This window comes from Macaca thibetana, chromosome 12, assembly GCF_024542745.1.
Source record: "Macaca thibetana thibetana isolate TM-01 chromosome 12, ASM2454274v1, whole genome shotgun sequence".
NCBI classification, from domain to species: domain Eukaryota; kingdom Metazoa; phylum Chordata; class Mammalia; order Primates; family Cercopithecidae; genus Macaca; species Macaca thibetana.
In genome coordinates, this window is record NC_065589.1 from 1,792,167 (window position 1) to 1,809,633 (window position 17,467).

At 54.6% G+C, this 17,467-nt stretch overlaps 1 protein-coding gene across 23 annotated transcripts in view; it reads left to right on the forward strand.

Moving 5' to 3' along the window:
- KIF1A (kinesin family member 1A) overlaps positions 1-17,467 on the forward strand; it is a 112,363-nt gene that overhangs the window by 17,156 nt on the left and 77,740 nt on the right. For 22 of the 23 annotated variants that reach the window (XM_050751999.1, XM_050751998.1, XM_050752001.1 and 19 more), the window contains exons 2-5: positions 6,577-6,743; positions 15,300-15,376; positions 16,384-16,563; positions 17,310-17,375. In XM_050751999.1, coding sequence (XP_050607956.1) covers positions 6,638-6,743; positions 15,300-15,376; positions 16,384-16,563; positions 17,310-17,375 — 429 coding nt within the window. In that variant the 5' untranslated portion in view covers positions 6,577-6,637. Of the gene's footprint in view, positions 1-6,576; positions 6,744-15,299; positions 15,377-16,383; positions 16,564-17,309; positions 17,376-17,467 lie in introns of those variants that run through there. The other variant, XM_050752020.1, reaches the window with a different exon arrangement.

A 17,467-nucleotide genomic window follows, 5' to 3' on the forward strand; every position in this document is an offset into this window, starting at 1 on the left:
TATTTTATTTATTTATTTATTTATTCATTTTTTGAGACAGAGTCTCACTCTGTCACCCAGGCTGGAGTGCAGTGGTGCGATCTCAGCTCAGTGCAACCTCTGCTTCCCAGGTTCAAGCAATTCTCCTGCTTCAGCCTCCCAAGTAGCTGGGATTATAGGCACCGGCCACTGTGCCCAGCTAATTTTTGTATTTTTAGTAGAGACGGGGGTTTCACCATCTTGGTCATGCTGGTCTCGAACTCCTGACCTTGCAATCTACCCACCTCGGCCTTCCAAAGTGCTGGGATTACAGGCATGAGCTACTATGCCCAACCTGGGCAGGAAATATTAATTTTAATGAGCAAACTGAGTTTTGAATTCACAACCAAAATGAGGAATTTCTATTTATGTTACCTCAACTGTTTGGTTATGATTTGTAAAATGATTCTTTTTAGGTTAAGTATGGGCACAGTGTAGAACAATCAAAAATTTTATAAAATTTGTTTAGAAAATCAGCAGCCTTTGTTCCTCGTACTCAATTTTTTTCAACTCTCTTAGCCGTTTTTAAAATTTAGCTGTATATTACTAATTAATGCGCTTGTTCTGCTGATTCTTGCCTGTTTTAGCAGTTATGTAAATAGAATTATAAAATGTCTACCCTTTTGTGTTTGATTTATTGTTTTCAATGTCCTATTTGTGGTATTCATCCATTTATCATCTCTCCCTCCTGAAATGCCACAAAAATAAAGGTAAAGGTAAACTCAAAAAAGACCTAAACACTCCCATAATAATGAAAAAACAGGAGAGAACATTTAGCAGCCATGTTCCGGATGCTGAAAAGCAGACCCACGTGGTGACCGATTTAGCAGATTCGCAAGAGCAGAACTCCAGGTCCCTGCCAAGGCAAGCCTTTGTGACCTCCCAAAAGTCTTCCCAAGCCAACCACAGCTCCCTCGGGGACACTGGGGTCTGAACCAAACTGGGGATGACGTGGGGCTGCCCTCCTCATCGCCGTGCCTTTAAGGCTGTGCATTTCCTCGTCAGTCCTGCTTTAGCTAAGTTCCGCAGGACCTTTGCCACAGCTTTGACATGTATCTTCATTATCACTCATTCAAAATATTTTCTAATATCCAGCGTGATGATTTCTTTGACCCATGGGTTTTTAAAAATTGCATTGCTTAGGGTCCAAGCAATTGGATTGTTTTGTAGGTGATTTTTTTTTTTAGGGTATTGGTGTATAGCATAATTCTATTGTGGTCAGAGAACATCTACCTTATAACTTGAATTGAAGATGGATTATTTGTGGAAGTTTGCTTTATGACCAGCATATGGCAAATTTTAGCACACATTCTGTGTGCACTTTAAAAGAATATGTATGAGGCTGGGCATGGTGGCTCACACCTAGAAACCCAGCACTTTGGGGAGTTGAGATAGGAGGATCATTTGAGCCCAGGAACTCAAGACCAGCTTGGCTAACATAGTGAGACCCCATCCCTACAAAATAAAAAATAAAAAAATTAGCCAGATGTGGTGGCATACGCCTATAGTCCCAGCTCCTCGAGAAACTGAGACAGGAGGATTGCTTACGCCTAGGATGTCAAGGCTGTGGTGAGCTAAGATCACGCCACTGAACTCTAGTCTCAGAGACAGGAGACTTGGTCTCAAAATAAATAAACAAAATAATGTGTACGATATATATTTTCTCCTCCTCAGTGGCTGATAGAGCAAGCACAAATTTTCATCCTTTTAATTTGAACTTCTCTGTGCCTTTGTATGTAGAGTCTCTCATTAACAGAATATAATTTAAAAAAAAATCTGGTCTGACAATTTTTAATGTTTTACTTGGTGTATTTAGTTCATATTGAGTTGACCTTTTATCTGCAATCTTAACTCTTTCTTTTCCACTTGATGTTATCTTTTCATATTGTTTTTCTCCTTCATTGCCTTCTATTGGATTCATAAAATAAATTTTAATTTTTGGGTATTTTTCTATTAACTTGTTAGTTATACATTAGTTTTCTACTTTCTAAATGATTAACCTAGCAATGACAACATGTATGCTTGATAATCGAATGTAAATGATTACTATGACCTCTTTCATGGTCATGTTGAAACCTTGCAACCTTGTCTTTTGGTTTCTATCATTTCTGTTGAGAATTCAGTTGTCAATTTCTTTCTTTCTTTTTTTTTTTTTTTTTTTTTTTGAGATGGAGTCTCGCTCTGTCACCCAGGCTGGAGTGCAGTGGCACAATCTCGGCTCACTGCAAGCTCTGCCTCCCAGGTTCACGCCATTCTCCTGCCTGAGCTTCTCTGAGTAGCTGGGACTACAGGCGCCTGCACCATGTCTGGCTAATTTTTTGTATTTTTAGTAGAGATGGGGTTTCACTGTGGTCTCAATCTCCTGACCTTGTGATTCGCCCGCCTTGGCCTCCCAAAGTGCTGGGATTCTAAGCGTGAGCCACCACGCCCGGCCTTTTTTTTTTTTCCTGGCTGACTTTAAGCTTTATCTCTTTATCTTTGGTCCTAACGTTGTTGCAGTGCTGTGCCTTGTGTGGCTTTGTTGTTTGTCTTGCTTTGTGTTTGTAGAGTTTCTTGAACCTGTGGGTCGATGTGCTTCAGCAGCTTTGGATAATCCGTGGTCATTAGTTTTGTAAATATTGCTTCCAGGTGGCTTATGAATAACAGAATTTATTTTTCATGGTTCTGGAGGCTGGGAAGCTCAAGAGCAAGGCACACTGGCTGAGGATCTGCTTTCTGGCTCATAGACGCCTTCTTGCCCTGTTCTCATGTGGTGGAGGGGCTGAGGGGTGTCTCTGGCATTTCTTTTGCAAGGGCACTGATCCCATTTGTGAGGCTCCACACTCATGACCTAATCACCTTCTAAAGGCTCCACTTCCTAATGCCATCACTTTAGGGGTTAGGATTTCAACACAGGAATTTGGATGGGACAGGGGACACAAACATTCAGACCATAGCACCTCCATTCCATTTCTTCTCCTTCTAGATTCCAGTTACAGGTATGTTTGACCATTTCAGTGTGTCCTATACTTTTCTGGCTCTCATGTCTATATTTTCCATTCTTCTTATCTGTTTTAAATTTTCTATATTTCTATTACCTATCCTCCAGTTTACTAGCACTGTCTTCAACTGTGTCTAATCTCTTGAGTTCCTAATTTTAGTTATTTTGTTTTCCAGATCTAGCATTTCCATTTGATTATTTGTTATAGTTTCCAGTCTTCTGGCAAAATTACCCATTTTCCATTTATATTCTCTGTCCTTTTGCTCTTATTTTGAATATATTAGTCAGGGTTGTTCTAAAGTCCTTGTTTAATAATGCCTAGATCTGGATCATGTGTAGGTATGTGTCTCTTTTTTTTTCTCTCATGTGTTTCTATTTTATTTTTCCTCTTTGTTTTTAATCAGAGTCCTTTTTTATTTTACACCTTCTAAGTTTTGATTGGATGTCACACATTGCCTATTAAAAGAATATAGAGTACAGAGTTTGAAAAAATAAAAATAAAAGAGTGTAGAGACTCCAGATGGCTTCCATTTTCTCTCCCAGGCAGCCAGACTGAAATCCGAATTAAGCCAAGTGAGGGCAGGTTGTAGTTTTCATAAGGCTCATCTGAGCTATGGCTCTGCCCTGCTCTTAGGTTTTGTGCCTCCCTGAGCTTTCAGCCAGAGCCTGGTGTGATCACTGGGGATCCTCCTCCTGGAGGACCCTGAACTCAAATCTTTGTTCCTTAGCATCTGAGACTGTGCAAGACTCCTCTTTGGTTTTCAGCTTGGGTTTTTAAAATCCCACCTCTCTTACCTTCAGAATTTGGCAAATGTCTTAAGGGAAGGACTAGGCATTTGGGGCATTTGTTCATTTTAGTTCTTTACCTCTCTCTTCTGGAATCTTGGCCTCTCAAGTTTCTTTCTCTTGCCCAAAAGCTCTGCAGCTTCCTCTGTCCCTCAGCAACGGCTCTCTGTCTGGGAAGACTCCAGATTCCCGGTCTCTTGACCCATGCGCAGAATGCAAATACGCTCGGAGGCTGTGCTGCGGAGGCCAGCTCCCGTCTTGGCAGCCCCTCCTCTGGAATGTTGGCTTGCGGCTGCACACTGATTCCTTCACACACATTGCAGTGTGGTATCGGACCTCTTGAGCAGTGCATTGGTCGGCTGCTGGCCACTGCACCCACCAAGCCGCCTTCGCCTTCCATGCTTTGTGGTGTGCATATTCCGCACCCCAGAGCCAAGAACAGAGGCTTCTCTGTGTCCTTGTAATGCATTTACATTTTAAAGATCAAGTTCTATATCTAGCTTTATTTTTCCAACATGGAGAGAGCCAGTTGTCCCATACTGATCCTACGTCATTCCCTAAATTGCTGCGTTTTTCTTTAATCTGTGTGTATGTGTGTGTGTCTGCTTGTGGACACACTTAGTCTGTTCACGTGTCATTTCTAGACTTTGGAAATTATTGTAGCTCTAGAGGATATATGATAGCTGGTAGGGGATGTTTCCCCTCTTTGTTCTCATTTTTCAAAATGTTCTTGTCCTGCCAAATTCCGTTGAATGTCCTGTTGGAATATTTTGCTTATTGGAATTGCACTGAATTTATATAGCTAAATTTGGGGAGAACTGGAAATTTTGCACTGTTGAATATCTGCTTTTCATCAATATTTTCTTAATCTCGAAGTATTTCCGATTTCAGTACTTGGGATTACTAAGTCAAAGGATACAGACCTTCCTAAAGGTCCAGGCCGTGCTGCAGAATGGCTGCCTAGAAACCTTGCGGGATTTGTGCTCCAGCCAGGGACTCGTGAGTTTGCCTGTTCCTCTCTCCATCCCGGCTGGAATGTCCTAAGACTTTTTCCAGTTTTGAAAGTGCAGGGATTTTCAACACAAGGAAACACAGATTCTCAGAGGTCATCCCTCCGTCCACGCTGGCGGCCACTCCTGGCTGTGAGGAGAAGAGAGAGTTGGCAGAAGCACTCTGGAGTGTAGACGTGGCTGCACCTTGTGGCTCTGAGGGGCTGTGGTGTAGCCGGCATGAGTCCAGCCACATCAGGAACTTGTCCCCACTTAGTCATAGGGTGCCCTGGCACTTCCTCCTCCCCTGTAGCCTCTGGAAGAGCTGTTTGCCTGAGGGACAGCCCTGCCCCACATCCAGCCTGTTCTGCAGAGGAGTTCTGGGGATCCTGGGGAGTGGCCTGGGTGGAATCTAGGAGTTCAGCATCTGCCTTGGTCCCAGGCTCACTGTGCCCCCTTTCCTTCTGCAGACAGAGCCCTCCTGCTCTTGATCCTGGAGCTTTCAGGGGCAGCCCAGAGGGGCTTGTCCCTTCTTCACAGCTATGAGGCTGGGGCAGTGTAAGACGGGGGCTTTTGGCCCGATTCTCCCAAGGGTGGCACTTGTGGATGGGGACGACCAGGCAGAAGGTCGCCTTTTCACGGAATGTCAGTGTGGAAGGGTTTCAAGGAGGCCACCTAGCCTTTGCTCTACTTGGATGCCTCTGGTGATGTGGGACTCACCACTGAGCGGGCACCCTCGAGCGTTTAGATACCAATTGGCAAAAACCTCTCGTGTCAGGTTGCATTAATTCTGTTTCATGGAGCTCTGGCCGTTCCTGTAACCAATAGCTCTGTCCCGAGCCTGTCCCTGTCCCTGTGCCCAGGAGCCCCATCCTTCAGGCCCCAAGCCCCACGGGGGCAGCAGCAGCGTCTGACTGGTCAGCCTGGAAAGACCTTTTGCAGTGGCTGCTTCGTCCCTGTTTTGTGGGGAGTTTTCATGAGCCTTCCTCAGAGTCCCAGCGCCCGAGAGGCCAAATCATTTTGGAGTTCCTGACCACCACCCTGTCATTTCACAGACGGTAAACTGAGGCCCAGGAAGCTGAGTCACACCGCCGGGGTAAAGGCAAGGCCGAGGCTGGTCCCCCAGCCCTGGCTTGTACTGAATTTCCCATGTCTCGCGGGCTGCTCCTCCTCAGTGGGGCTCAGGAGTGTTCCTCGCCTCCTTCTGCGTGAATTACCAGCAGGAAATTGGGCTGAAAATGTTGGTTTTTGTTCCATTGCTTGAGGCTGTCTGTCCTGTTCATTTCTGAGTAAGGTTCTCTTTCTTGCTAATCCAGAGACCATGCTACTGCTGACGTGGCTATCAGCTGGTGCTTGGTGCGGAGGGCGTGATGGGGCATTCTGGAACACTGTTCCATTTTAAAGCATCCTTGACATGCTGATCTGGAGCCAGCACTGGCTCTTGGGGCCTGCGCGGACCTGTCATGGACCCACCAGGGCCTGCGTCTGCAGGGGAAGACCCTTCTTAGGGAATTTGCCATGGGTGTGAAGGCCACCTTCACGTTCACACCCAGGTCGCTCTGTTTCTTTCGTTGGGTTCCAGCTTCCCCAGGCTCGTGAAGCCGGCTTCCACTGGTCCCGCTGGGCTCCTGCTTTCTAGAATTAATCTGTGTTGCCCCCTCTCCTTGTGGATTCCACCCCATGCATGTGTCACGTGGGGGCTTTGGAGTGGAGTGGAGAAGACCTGCGGCTTCAGCTGCAGCCAGAGTGCCTGTCCTGCCTCTTCGGATATTGTTTCTAATTCATGTTTCCCTTTTTTCCAAGGTGTTTCCCTGCACACTGGGACTCCCACTACTGCAAAGAGTGACCCACGAAGGCCACAGCGATGGCCGGGGCTTCGGTGAAGGTGGCGGTGCGGGTCCGCCCCTTCAATTCCCGGGAAATGAGCCGCGACTCCAAGTGCATCATTCAGATGTCTGGAAGCACCACCAGTGAGTATCGGCCTGCACGGCATCGAGGTCGACCACGGGTTGCTGGGGGCCGTGGTCCTGTGCCTACGGGCCAGGCTCCGTGGTCAACCTGGCCCCAAGAGCAGTGTCCATCTTCTTGTCTATGTGGTGTGTAGGTGTCCTGGGGCTGCTGTGACAAACCGCCACCAATGGTAGTGGGTTTATAAGAGTAGAGATTTACGCTCACAGCTGTGAAGGCTGGAAGTCCAAAGTCAAGGTGCCAGCAGGGCCTCACTCTCTCTGAGTTCCTAGGGAGGACCGTTCCTGCCTTCTCTGGGATCTGGTGGTTGCCAGCCACCTTGGCCTGCAGCAGCGTCGCTCTAGTCTCTGCTTTTGTCATCACGTGGCCTTCTCCTCTGTGTGTCTGTGTCTCTGCTGTCATGTGGCTTTTTTAATAAGGACACCCGTCACTGGGTTTGGCTTTCTTATAAGGACACCCATTTGTTTCCCCACATATCCAAACCATATCAGCATCTTGGAGCAAGAACCAATTGTCATCTCTCTGTTCTGTGGCTGGCTGGGCTCAGCGGGGCAGTTTGTGCTGGGGCCTCTGGTGCAGTTGCAATTGCTGCTGCTGTCACAGGATCAAGTAGTGTCAGCTGTGCTGAGTGGTGACATGAACAGCCACCTGGTCTTCGGGATGTGGACAATGACAGCCTCCCCATTCACAGGTGCCGTGCACCCGTCCAACATGCCGTCATCTATTATCTACCAGGTGGGGAGGGGGTGCCCCAAGGGGAGGACACTCAGGTCCCAAGGAAGCTTCCTCCCTAGGTTTGGTCTCCGAGGCCTGCTCAGGGACTGGAGATTCAGGTGTCACTGGGAGTGTTCCGGGCTCTGTCAGGCCCTGTGGAAGTGAGGGCTCTGCTCGGACCCTCTGTCTGGCCTGGGGGTGATCCTTCCAGAAGCCTTTGGAGCTCTGTGGCTAATCATGGTGCAGTGGGCAGGCTGGGGAGACCCTGCTAAACTCCAGGCTATGGGGGCTGCTGCGGCTGTGGGACCCCAGTGCACTTCGGGGTTGCATCCTGACTGTTCGTTATGGTGAATTGTTTTGTCTGCTTGGTCCCTGGAAGCAAACCCAGAGATGAGGATTTGAGCGCCAAGAGTTTATTTGGGAGGTGGTCCCAGGACGCATGGTGGGAGAGTGGGGAGTTTGCGGGGAGCTGACAGAGGTGCGTTTGTAAGTGGGTGACCTCCGTGGCCGGGGGCCTGGCCTTGCTGGGGCCCTCGAACGAACACAACGCACCTCCGGGTTGTCCTGCCCAGGAAGGTGAGTGCTTCTCCAACAATGCTCGCTGCGTTAGCCGACTGCAGCCCTGGCCTTTTGTGATCGGAGAAATTGCTCAGGTGGCAGGACCCTTGTCTTTAAGTGGGAAGCCTCGGGCTGTGCAGAGCTGTGACTCTGGGTGCGAAATGTAACCTCAGGTGCGAACCACGGCTCTGGGTGTGAACTTTGACTCCAGGTGGGAACCATGACCTCTGGTGAGCACTGTGGCCCTGGATGGGCAGAGGGCGCCTGTGCCACGCCCCAACGGGCTCTGCTGTGTCATTGTAAGGTGACCCAGGACATCAGGAAGGGCCCTGTGAATCCCCTTCCATCCTCCACTGGGTGACAGCAGCACAGTTGCCACCTTAGTCTTGCGTGTGGGTCATGGGGAGCTCCATGGTTGGCACAGTGACAAGAATCAGACCCGTCGAGCAGCTGAAGATCACCGGAAGCAGAGTGGATGGAAAAACAAAGTCTCAGAGATGGGATCCTCCTGCCCCTGAACCTTGGGAATGGCCCAGCCTCAGGCCAGACCCTAAATGACAGGGTTAGGCAGTTGGGCGGGTTGGGATGGGTGTCACAGAAGTGATGGCCAGGGTGGGCGAGGGGCCCCCTTGCAGCCTCCGACCGGCTCCCTGGCCCGGCCTCCGGGTGCACTGGGTGGGCGGCTGCCCCATTTTGCATTTCCCCTCATAGGATCCAGAAATGGGAGGGTGCAGCCTGGAGGTGAGCCAGCATTGCCAAGACCTCGACACTGGCAGCGCTGCCCACCTGGTGAAAGGTTGTCTGGCTGAGGCTGCGCTGGCCCAGACCCCACAGAGCTGCCGGTTCAGAGACAGCAGTACAGGCTTGGACCTGAGACCTCATGCCCCAGTGGTTTTTACCTGCTTCATGCCACCCTGTCCTCTGGCCCGGAGAACAAAGGCTGAACCAAAGCTTTTCCCCAGGGCTTAGGAGCCAGAGGCCAGAGCTGTGTCTGTGGGCAGCCATGTTTCCTTTGGCCAGTGAGGCCAGCGAGGTTGAAACCTGAAGCGAGACGCCCTGCTTCAGATGCTTGGATCCTGTCCTGCCCTGAAGACATTGGAGTTCTGGGATTTCGCCTGTGTGCCAGCAGCCTCTGCTCCGAGCAGAAGTCCAGGCAGGCCAGGGAGGTCAGGAGGGGAACGCAGGAGCCCCTACACTTTTTTTTGGGCAACTGCTAGGTCCTGAAGGAAACGCCCCTTCTCAAAGGTGAACACATGCAAGACACCAACCTCTTCCGAGGTGCTGATCTTCCGGGGATCACCAAACTCAATCAAACGTCTGCGGAGTTGCAGCAAAGTTCTGAAACCAGGGAGGAGGGACGGGCCGTGGACCCAGAATGGGGTGGAGAGCCCGCCAGGGTGTTTCCTCCAGGACACCTGGAATGTTTCAGACGTCGTCACCTTCATCCTCGGGAAAATGAAGAGCCACAGAGCCAAGACAACACATGAGATCAGTGTCCTGCCCACTGTAGCCAGCGACGCACCAGGACAGCCAGGGCCCCAGGTCGGCCCACGTGTAAAAGGCAGGTTGTGAGTGTGGCAGGGACAGGCACCCCGGCCACTGGCGGGGGGCGCGGCCTGGTGATGTATATCAGACGTGTGATGCCGACCTCACCAGGCTGCTTGCGTGAAATGCAACGAAGATTATCCAGCAAGTGTTCAAAGGTGTGCATTTGAGACGTTCACCCTGGTGCTGTTTTACCAAGCCCGGGACAACTGCCCAAATGCCCGCCAGCTGGGAGCTGCTGAAGGGATGTTAAGTCTGTCCCAGCAGTGGACTCGAGTGCTCCTGAAAGCTTTGTGCTTACAGCCTTGGGAAAATACCACACAATGTTGTGGGGAAGGGGGCAAAGGTCAGCACAGAGCCCAAGAGTGAGACTGTATGTAGGTAAAGGGCAGATGGGCACTCGCTGCAGGTCCTGTGTGCACCGGATGTGCGTGTGCGTGGGAGACAGCGAGGTGGGGTGAGGGAAAAGAGTGGCAGAAGAATGAATAATCAGGAAAAATCTCTAGCAAAGCTTTTTTCATTTTGGAGAAAGCAAACCAGTGGTGGTTTTGGAAGAAAGTGCTAGAAGCTATGTCAGAAATCTGGGTGACGGGCTGAGGGAGCTCAGGAGAGAAGGACGTCCCCTGGCCCTGACGCAGGGAAGCCGGAGGAAGGTGGTCATGGGCTTTTCTCCTGGTGGCTGAGGGACCAGGGTGTTCCAGAGGGTTGACCTGCCCCAGAACAAGCCCAGGAGGACACCTGCAGACAGGGCATGAGAGGGTGCGGGTGGTGCCCACCTGCCAGAAGCACCCACAGGAGCCACTGTCCCTGGTGACTTCTCAGCTGCTGCTCAGATCAATAGAACCGGGAGTGGCTGCCCTGGCTGGTGTGCCAGGCCCCTTGGAAGATGGTGGGGGTTGTGCCAGGCCCCTCAGAGAATGTCATGGGGAGGTGACCTGGACAGCCTGCCCTGCCTGCCTGGTGTAGCTGCTGACTGTTCCTGGAATCTCAAAACATGAGGAGAGGCCCCACTCTCTAAAGCGTGCCTTGTAGCTCCGCTGTGATGCAGAAATTAGAAGCATTTGAAAGTAAATTTAACTGTCATCCTGTAATCATCACCTGTATAAATAATCTTCTTCATTTGAACACACCAAACCTAGCAGTTTTGTGTGCTGGCCTAGCTGTCCGTTAGGTGCACTTTGGTCTGGCCTGGCTGAGCTGGTGTGGGTTGGCCTGGGGTCAGAAGTTGAGCGTGTCCTCCTCCTGTCTCCTCACGTCACATTCTCTGCACTGAGGACCGGAGGACATGAGGGCCCTGAGCCTGCCCAGCCATTCTGCAGATGCTGGAGGCTGGCTGGGGACGCGGACCCTCAGCCATGTGCGGCCCCTGAAGTGAGTTCCTGGAGTGAGGGGCCTGGCTGCATTCATGACTTACTCACTGTGTGACACTGGCTAGATGGCATACCTTTGGGCCTCCGTTTCCCCGCCTGTGCAGTAGTGAGGGATGGTGCTGGGTACTCCCTGAGATCCCCAATCATTTCTATACTCTTCTGGCCATGCAGAGGAGGCCCAGGGTTGGGGTGGCCTCTCATCCCTGCCCTCGCCCACAGGTGGGGACTTGGACCCAGGGTGGGCGTGACCCCAGGTCCCTGGCTTCCACTGTGGGCTCCCCTAATCCTGAGCAGTCGGGGAGCTGGACAAGCCCCTCCACACGGGCAGCAGTGGCACCATATGGTCCCTGGGGCTGCTGTTACAAAGGGTTACGTACTGAGTGGTTTCAAACGACAGAAATGTCTCCCCTGTTGTGGAGGCCAGACTCCGAGGTCCAGGCACGCTGCAGAGTGGGCGTCTTAAACAGCAGATGCTCCCTTCTCGGCGGTCTGGAGGCGGAAGTCCAATCAAGGCGCCGCAGATCTGGATTGTGAGAGGGCTGCCTTCCCAGCCTGCAGACGCTGCCTTCCTGCTGTGTCCTTGCCTGGCCCAGGGAGCTCGGGTCCCTTCCCCTTCTTTAAAGTCTCTCATCCCACCATGAGGTTCCCGACTTCGTGGCTTCGTCTCACCCTCACCACCAAACAAGGCCCCATCTCCAAATGCCATCTGGTTGGGGGTCAGGGCATTGCATATGAATCTGGGGACACGCTCGGCCCACAGCAGGCTCCATCAGGGAGAGCCAGCTCAGCTCAGCCCTCACACCTGGTGCTCAAGGCCGCAGGGACGCTGAGACTCTGAGAAAAGGGCTGTGTTCCATTCCTTTCCTGTCCCGCTTCCTCCAGCTCCCCCCACTCCTCCCTCTACCCCTCCCCCTGTCTCTGTTGTCTCAGCGTCCAGCCCTTTGCAGGCCCATGCAGAGCCCTGGGAAGGCTGCCTGATACTGGGCACCTCGCCGGCCTCGGAGGGGCCCAGCTCTGGGGGCCTGGCCAGAGCCTGGGGCGGGAGGAGATGGGGGCCCTAAAGGGGCTGGTTGAGGAGCCCAGCCCAGCAGGCCCCAGGAGGACCTGTTTCTCCCTCCTCCTTCCTCAAACCTGCACAAGGAAAAAATTCCAGACCCTGGCAAAAAAAAAAAAAAAAAAAAAAAAGCTCTTTCTCCAGCAGAACTGGGGAGGTCTCTGTGAGAAGCCGGCTACTGAAAGAGGGGCTGCCTGTCTCCACAGGCCTGGCGGACCTCAGGGCTGGGAAGTGTTGCGGGGACCCTACCTTCCAGTCTGGCTGTGTGTCGTGTGACCTGGGGAGAGGACCTCCCCTTTCTGGAGCTTGGGGCCCATCTGTAGTGACAGAGGATGGTTCCTAGTCACAGCACGGGGTGTGGGGAGGGTGGCAGGGCCAGGGTGGGGTGGGGTCCCAGCCACAACGCAGGGTGTGGGAAGGGTGGCAGGGCCAAGGTGGGGTGGGGTCCCAGCCACAACACAGGCATGGGAGGGGATGGGTCAGGGCCAGGATGGGGTGGGGGTCCTGGACACAATACATGGCCTGGCGGGGGTAGGGGTAGGGGCAGGGCCAGGGTGGGGTGGGGGTCCCAGCCACAACACAGCGTGGGAGGGGATGGGTCAAGGCAAGAGTGGGGTGGGAGTCCCAGACACAATACATGGCCTGGGGGTGGGGTTGGGGACAGGGTAGGGTGGGGGTCCCAGCCACAATACAGGGCCTGGGATGGGGGTGGAGACAGGGCCAGGGTGGGGTGGGGGTCCCGGTCACAACACAGACCTGGGAGGGATTGGGGCCCAGGCCATTTACAGCTGTGACTGGGCCCCACTCCTGCCCACTCACCCATGCTGCCCTCTGTCCCCCACCTACCTGGCATTCCTTGGGTACCACCTGTGCCCTGTCCTGGGGACCCCCACCTCATAGAGCTCATGGCCCATGTGGAGTGTGGCACCAGGGCTTCATCTGAGCAAGGTTGGCCTCCAGGGCTGGACAAGGAGCAAGAGCTAGTGGGGGTGTGGGGATGGGGTCCCAGCCTGTGCAGGGAGCCCAACCTGGGTGCAGGGGGGTGAGGCGAGGGGGTGGATGGGGCAGGAAGGGGTGTGGGGATGGGGGCCAGGCCTGTGAGGGGAGCCGGGCCCAAGTGCAGCAGGGTGAGGGGGATGAGGTGGACGGGGTGGTTGTTGCTGGCTTGAGCAAGGAGTCCCAGGCCTCTCTGTCAGAGCTGGGGAGGCCCAGCCGGGCTGTGCTCAGGAAGGCGCTGCAATTGTTTCCACAGGGCTGGTTGATCCGTGCTGGGGTTCCGGAGGTGGCACCATGGGTGCCGTTGCCTGGGTCCTGGCCATTGCCTGGGTCCTGTAAGGTGTTGAAGTCAGGGCAGCTCGGCCTCCTCTCTGCCTCTGCTCCTGGACAGCACGGACGTGGCCTCTCTCACCTCCGAGGATAGGGCTGTGATGGTCAGTGCCCGGCTCCCTCCTGCTGGCTGCCCAGGGTGCCTGGGTGTTTCCTGGAAATCCTCAGGCCAGGGATGGGGGTCCAGTTGGGACCTGAAGTTGGATCTGCCCTGGGGACAGGGCTGCCAATGATGTCTGTGCTGTCAGCAGGACGCTTGGCCAGAGAACACAGCCCAGGTGCCTTCCCGCAAGACCACCGAGCCTGGGGCAGCAGTAGAGTGTGGACAGGCAGAGGGGGTCTCAGGGCCCCGAGCTGCCATAAGGAAGCACCACAAACAGAAGTGTACTATCTTGTGATTCTGGAGGCCAGAAGTCTGGTCTGAGATCAAGGTGGTGGCAGGGGTGGCTGTTCCTGAGCCATGAGGGGCACTTGTCCAAGCCCTCCAGCTTCTGGGGCTTGCCGGCTGCTTCTGGCATTCCTAGCTTGTCATCACCCTGATTTCTGTCCTCGTGCTCTCATGGCACCCTCCCTGTGCACATCTGTCTCCAAATCTCCTCTTTTATAAGGACATGGCAGCACTAGATTAGGGCCCATCTTCACGGAGTAGGACCTCATCTTAACTAATTACATCTGCAGCAGCTTTATCTCCAAATGTGATCCTATTCTGAGATACTAGGGCTAAAGACTTAAAATATGAAATTGGGGGAGGGGGACGCAGTTTAGCTCATAACTGGAGTATTTTGTTCTCCGTGGTCCTGGTGGCAGGTCCCCAGGGTGCATGCTGGCGCGGAGGGTGCGGGCATCCTGGAGGCTGTGCCGCTGGCCCCCAGCCCACGTTGGCTGAGAAAAACCAATCCGGGGCAGACAGAGCCTCATCTCCAGCCTTCATCTGCAAGCGTAGGATGGTGCCGTGAGGGCTTCATTCTGCGGGTTTGCTGATGTGAGGGTGATGGTCTCCAGGGGCTCCCTGACCAAGATTGGCCAGTGTTCCTCCTGGGGGTGAGAACCTGGGAGGGGACTGCCTCAGGCCTCCAGGCCCCTGTCAACACTGATTCTGGGCTCAGACAGTGTTCCAGGGGGCAGCGGGTCCTGTCCTTCTGGCCACTGAGGACCCACAGCCTGCAGGGTCCAGACCTGTCCAGGGCCAGGGAAACGCTGGGAGCAAGGATGGAAGGTGGCGGTGGGCGTGCTGCATCCCTGAGACACCTGCAGGCTGTGTGGGTGGGAGGAGCTCCTGGGAGGATACTCACACTGGGACTGCTCCTGGGAAATCCCCCCAGGCGCCGGCTGTGGGCAGCGACATCATCACGTGTTCATGGATTTGTTCTGGGTTTGATGAACAGACATTCTGCGAGCACTGCCTGAAGCCAGCCCAGGGTGCCTGGGACTGGGCTTGAAGTTGGGTAGAGGAGGGAGGGGGAGGAGGGCCTCTGGCAGAAGACAGTCCCATAGAGCTCTGTTCAGAGTAGCAAGCCTAGAAGAACCACACGGGCATGACACAAACGTGATGGACGTCCAGGCTTCCAGCGCTTCTCAGGCACGTGCATGCTGAGCCCGAGCGGAAAGGCCTGGGCAGGGGGCAGGGCAGGGCTGTGAGCCCAGGGTGGACTCCAGAGATGGAGGGGCTGTGGCTTGCAGGTGGGAAGGATCCTCCCTGGGTGGCTGCCTTTGAGGGGAGCCAGTTGGACTTTGCGGGAGAAGGACGCAGAGCCTTGCAGGCTGATATGGTGGTGCCCTCAGGCATTTGTATATGGCAGGGCCCACCATAAAGAGGGGGCAGAGACAGGTTGTCTGCCTGGGAGTGGGGTCCCAGGTCCCCTCCAATTTGGGGACCTGGCTTGTCTGGGGCCCAAGGCCTCTCAGGACGACCTCCCAACCTTGGACTGTAGATGCCAGCTAGTCAGGGTCCCTCTCAGCACCACGCTGACCACCTATGTTCCCTCCCGCAGCCATCGTTAATCCCAAACAGCCCAAGGAGACACCCAAAAGCTTCAGCTTTGACTACTCCTACTGGTCGCACACCTCGGTAAGCCGGGACCCTGGGTCGGGGGAGGCGGGCAGCAGTGTGCAGGCCATGTGGCCCTCAGGGTCCCTCAACCTCTCTGAGCCGCTCATTCCTCTCTAACTGGGGTGAGGACCCCACCGTGCTCCCCTGCAAGGTCACCCTGAGCGGCCGGCCCATGCAGGGCCCCCAGCGAAGGCAGTGATGGAGGCTGCAGGGACTGAGGGGCTTCAGCTCCCTGTGGGTAGTTTCTAGGGTCAGAACTGTGTCCGTCCATCTGCTGGTGACTTTTCCCCGGATGTCCCGAAGTCAGAATGCCCAAAGCTGACCCTGAGCCTGCCTGGAAGCTGTGCCCTCACTCTGGGAGCCCAGGAGACCCCTGGACTCTTCTCCTTCCCTCCTCCCCCATCCAGTCCACACTGAGCCCCGTCCTCCACCTGCCAGCTCCTGGACCCTTCTAGAAGACGTGCAGCCTCCTCATCTAAGCCCCTCATGTCTATATCTCAGCACCTGCCCCCCATAACAGCCCCAGGGTTCCCTGCTTCTGCCTTCCCCATCCAGTCCGTCCTCCTTCCAGGATGACCCCCAGCCAACTACCCTGTCCCCTGCCTAAAGTGCCCCGCTGCCCTCAGGACAGTGTCCAGGTGCCGTAGCCCAGCCTGTGGGGTCTCTGGGTCTTCGCACCCTGTCCCCATTCCCAGCTCTTGTCACCCCTGCTTGTCACAGTCACATGGAACTTACTTTGATTTTGAGGTCCCACCTTTGGGCCTTTCACATGCTGTTCCCTCTGCTGGAACCCATCCTGCCTCCTGCCTGGCCGGCTGCTCTTCATCCCTCATCTGGGACACAGAAGGCTCCTCCTCCAAGAAGCTACCCCACAAGGCAGGAGTAGGATGGGGGTTAGGCATCCCTCCCCGCTGTGCTGCCCTGGCACCCTGAGGCCCTGGGCACCCCCTGGCTCCACGGACATGAAGGGCTGAGCCTCGTGTGCACCCAGCCTCCTGCAGCTTCATTCCTTCCTTGTCCTCCAGCCCGAGGACATCAACTATGCATCGCAGAAGCAGGTGTACCGGGACATTGGTGAGGAGATGCTGCAGCACGCCTTTGAGGGGTACAACGTGTGCATCTTCGCCTACGGGCAGACGGGTGCCGGCAAGTCCTACACCATGATGGGCAAGCAGGAGAAAGACCAGCAGGGCATCATCCCGCAGGCACGAGGCGGGGGGCAGGCGGGGGCAGCCCCGGTGGATGGGGCGGGACAAGCTGAGGCTGAGAACTCCAGGCCAGGCGCCCCTGAGAGCAGCCCCCAGAGAGCAGGGAGTCAGGAGGGGAAGGCCAGCTGGGTCAACGGTGGGATTGGGGCAGGTGAGAGCCAGATGTGGCTGTGAAGCTGCAGACCCAGGCCCTAGGTGCGGGAAGCGCCCTGGCCTTGGACAGGGTCCACCTTGATCATGTGCCTAAGACAGCAGCTGGGAGAGCCCTGGCTGGGGCAGCTGATCTCTGAGGGTGTGAGGGCTGGCAGTGTGGGCAGAGAGAGGTGCTCAGGACAGAGGTGACCAAACACCAGACACAGCAGTTCCTCATTTGCTGCAGGAACCGAGTCCCCAGCCATTCCCCTGGGCAGGTCTCTGGACCTGAGTTGGTCACTAGTACTTTGCCTGCTGAGGGAAGGGACGTGGCTGAGATGTCTGTAGGATGGCAGAGCCAGGGGGAGGGGTAGACGACACACAGGAAAGGATCAGATACCAGCCAGGGACCCCTGAGTTAAGAGGGAGACACTGGCTCCTCGGCTACAGACTTTCTCAGTGCCTTTACCATGATGTGTGTGGTGAGGGTGCAAGAGGGGCCTGAGAGGGTGGCATCCCGCCTGGCACAGGCTGCCCACAGCATCGCAAGGGGCGGGGATCCAGGGAGCAGCCCCAGCCGTCCCTGGCTGACTGTCCCCCCATTCCTGCAGCTCTGCGAGGACCTCTTCTCTCGGATCAACGATACGACCAATGACAACATGTCCTACTCGGTGGAGGTAGGGTCCCCCCGCCTGCTGTCGGCCCCTGGGGCAGGGCTGGGAATCCGGTGTGGCTGGCAGTGCTTTTCTGATGCAAAGTGAGTGCCCAC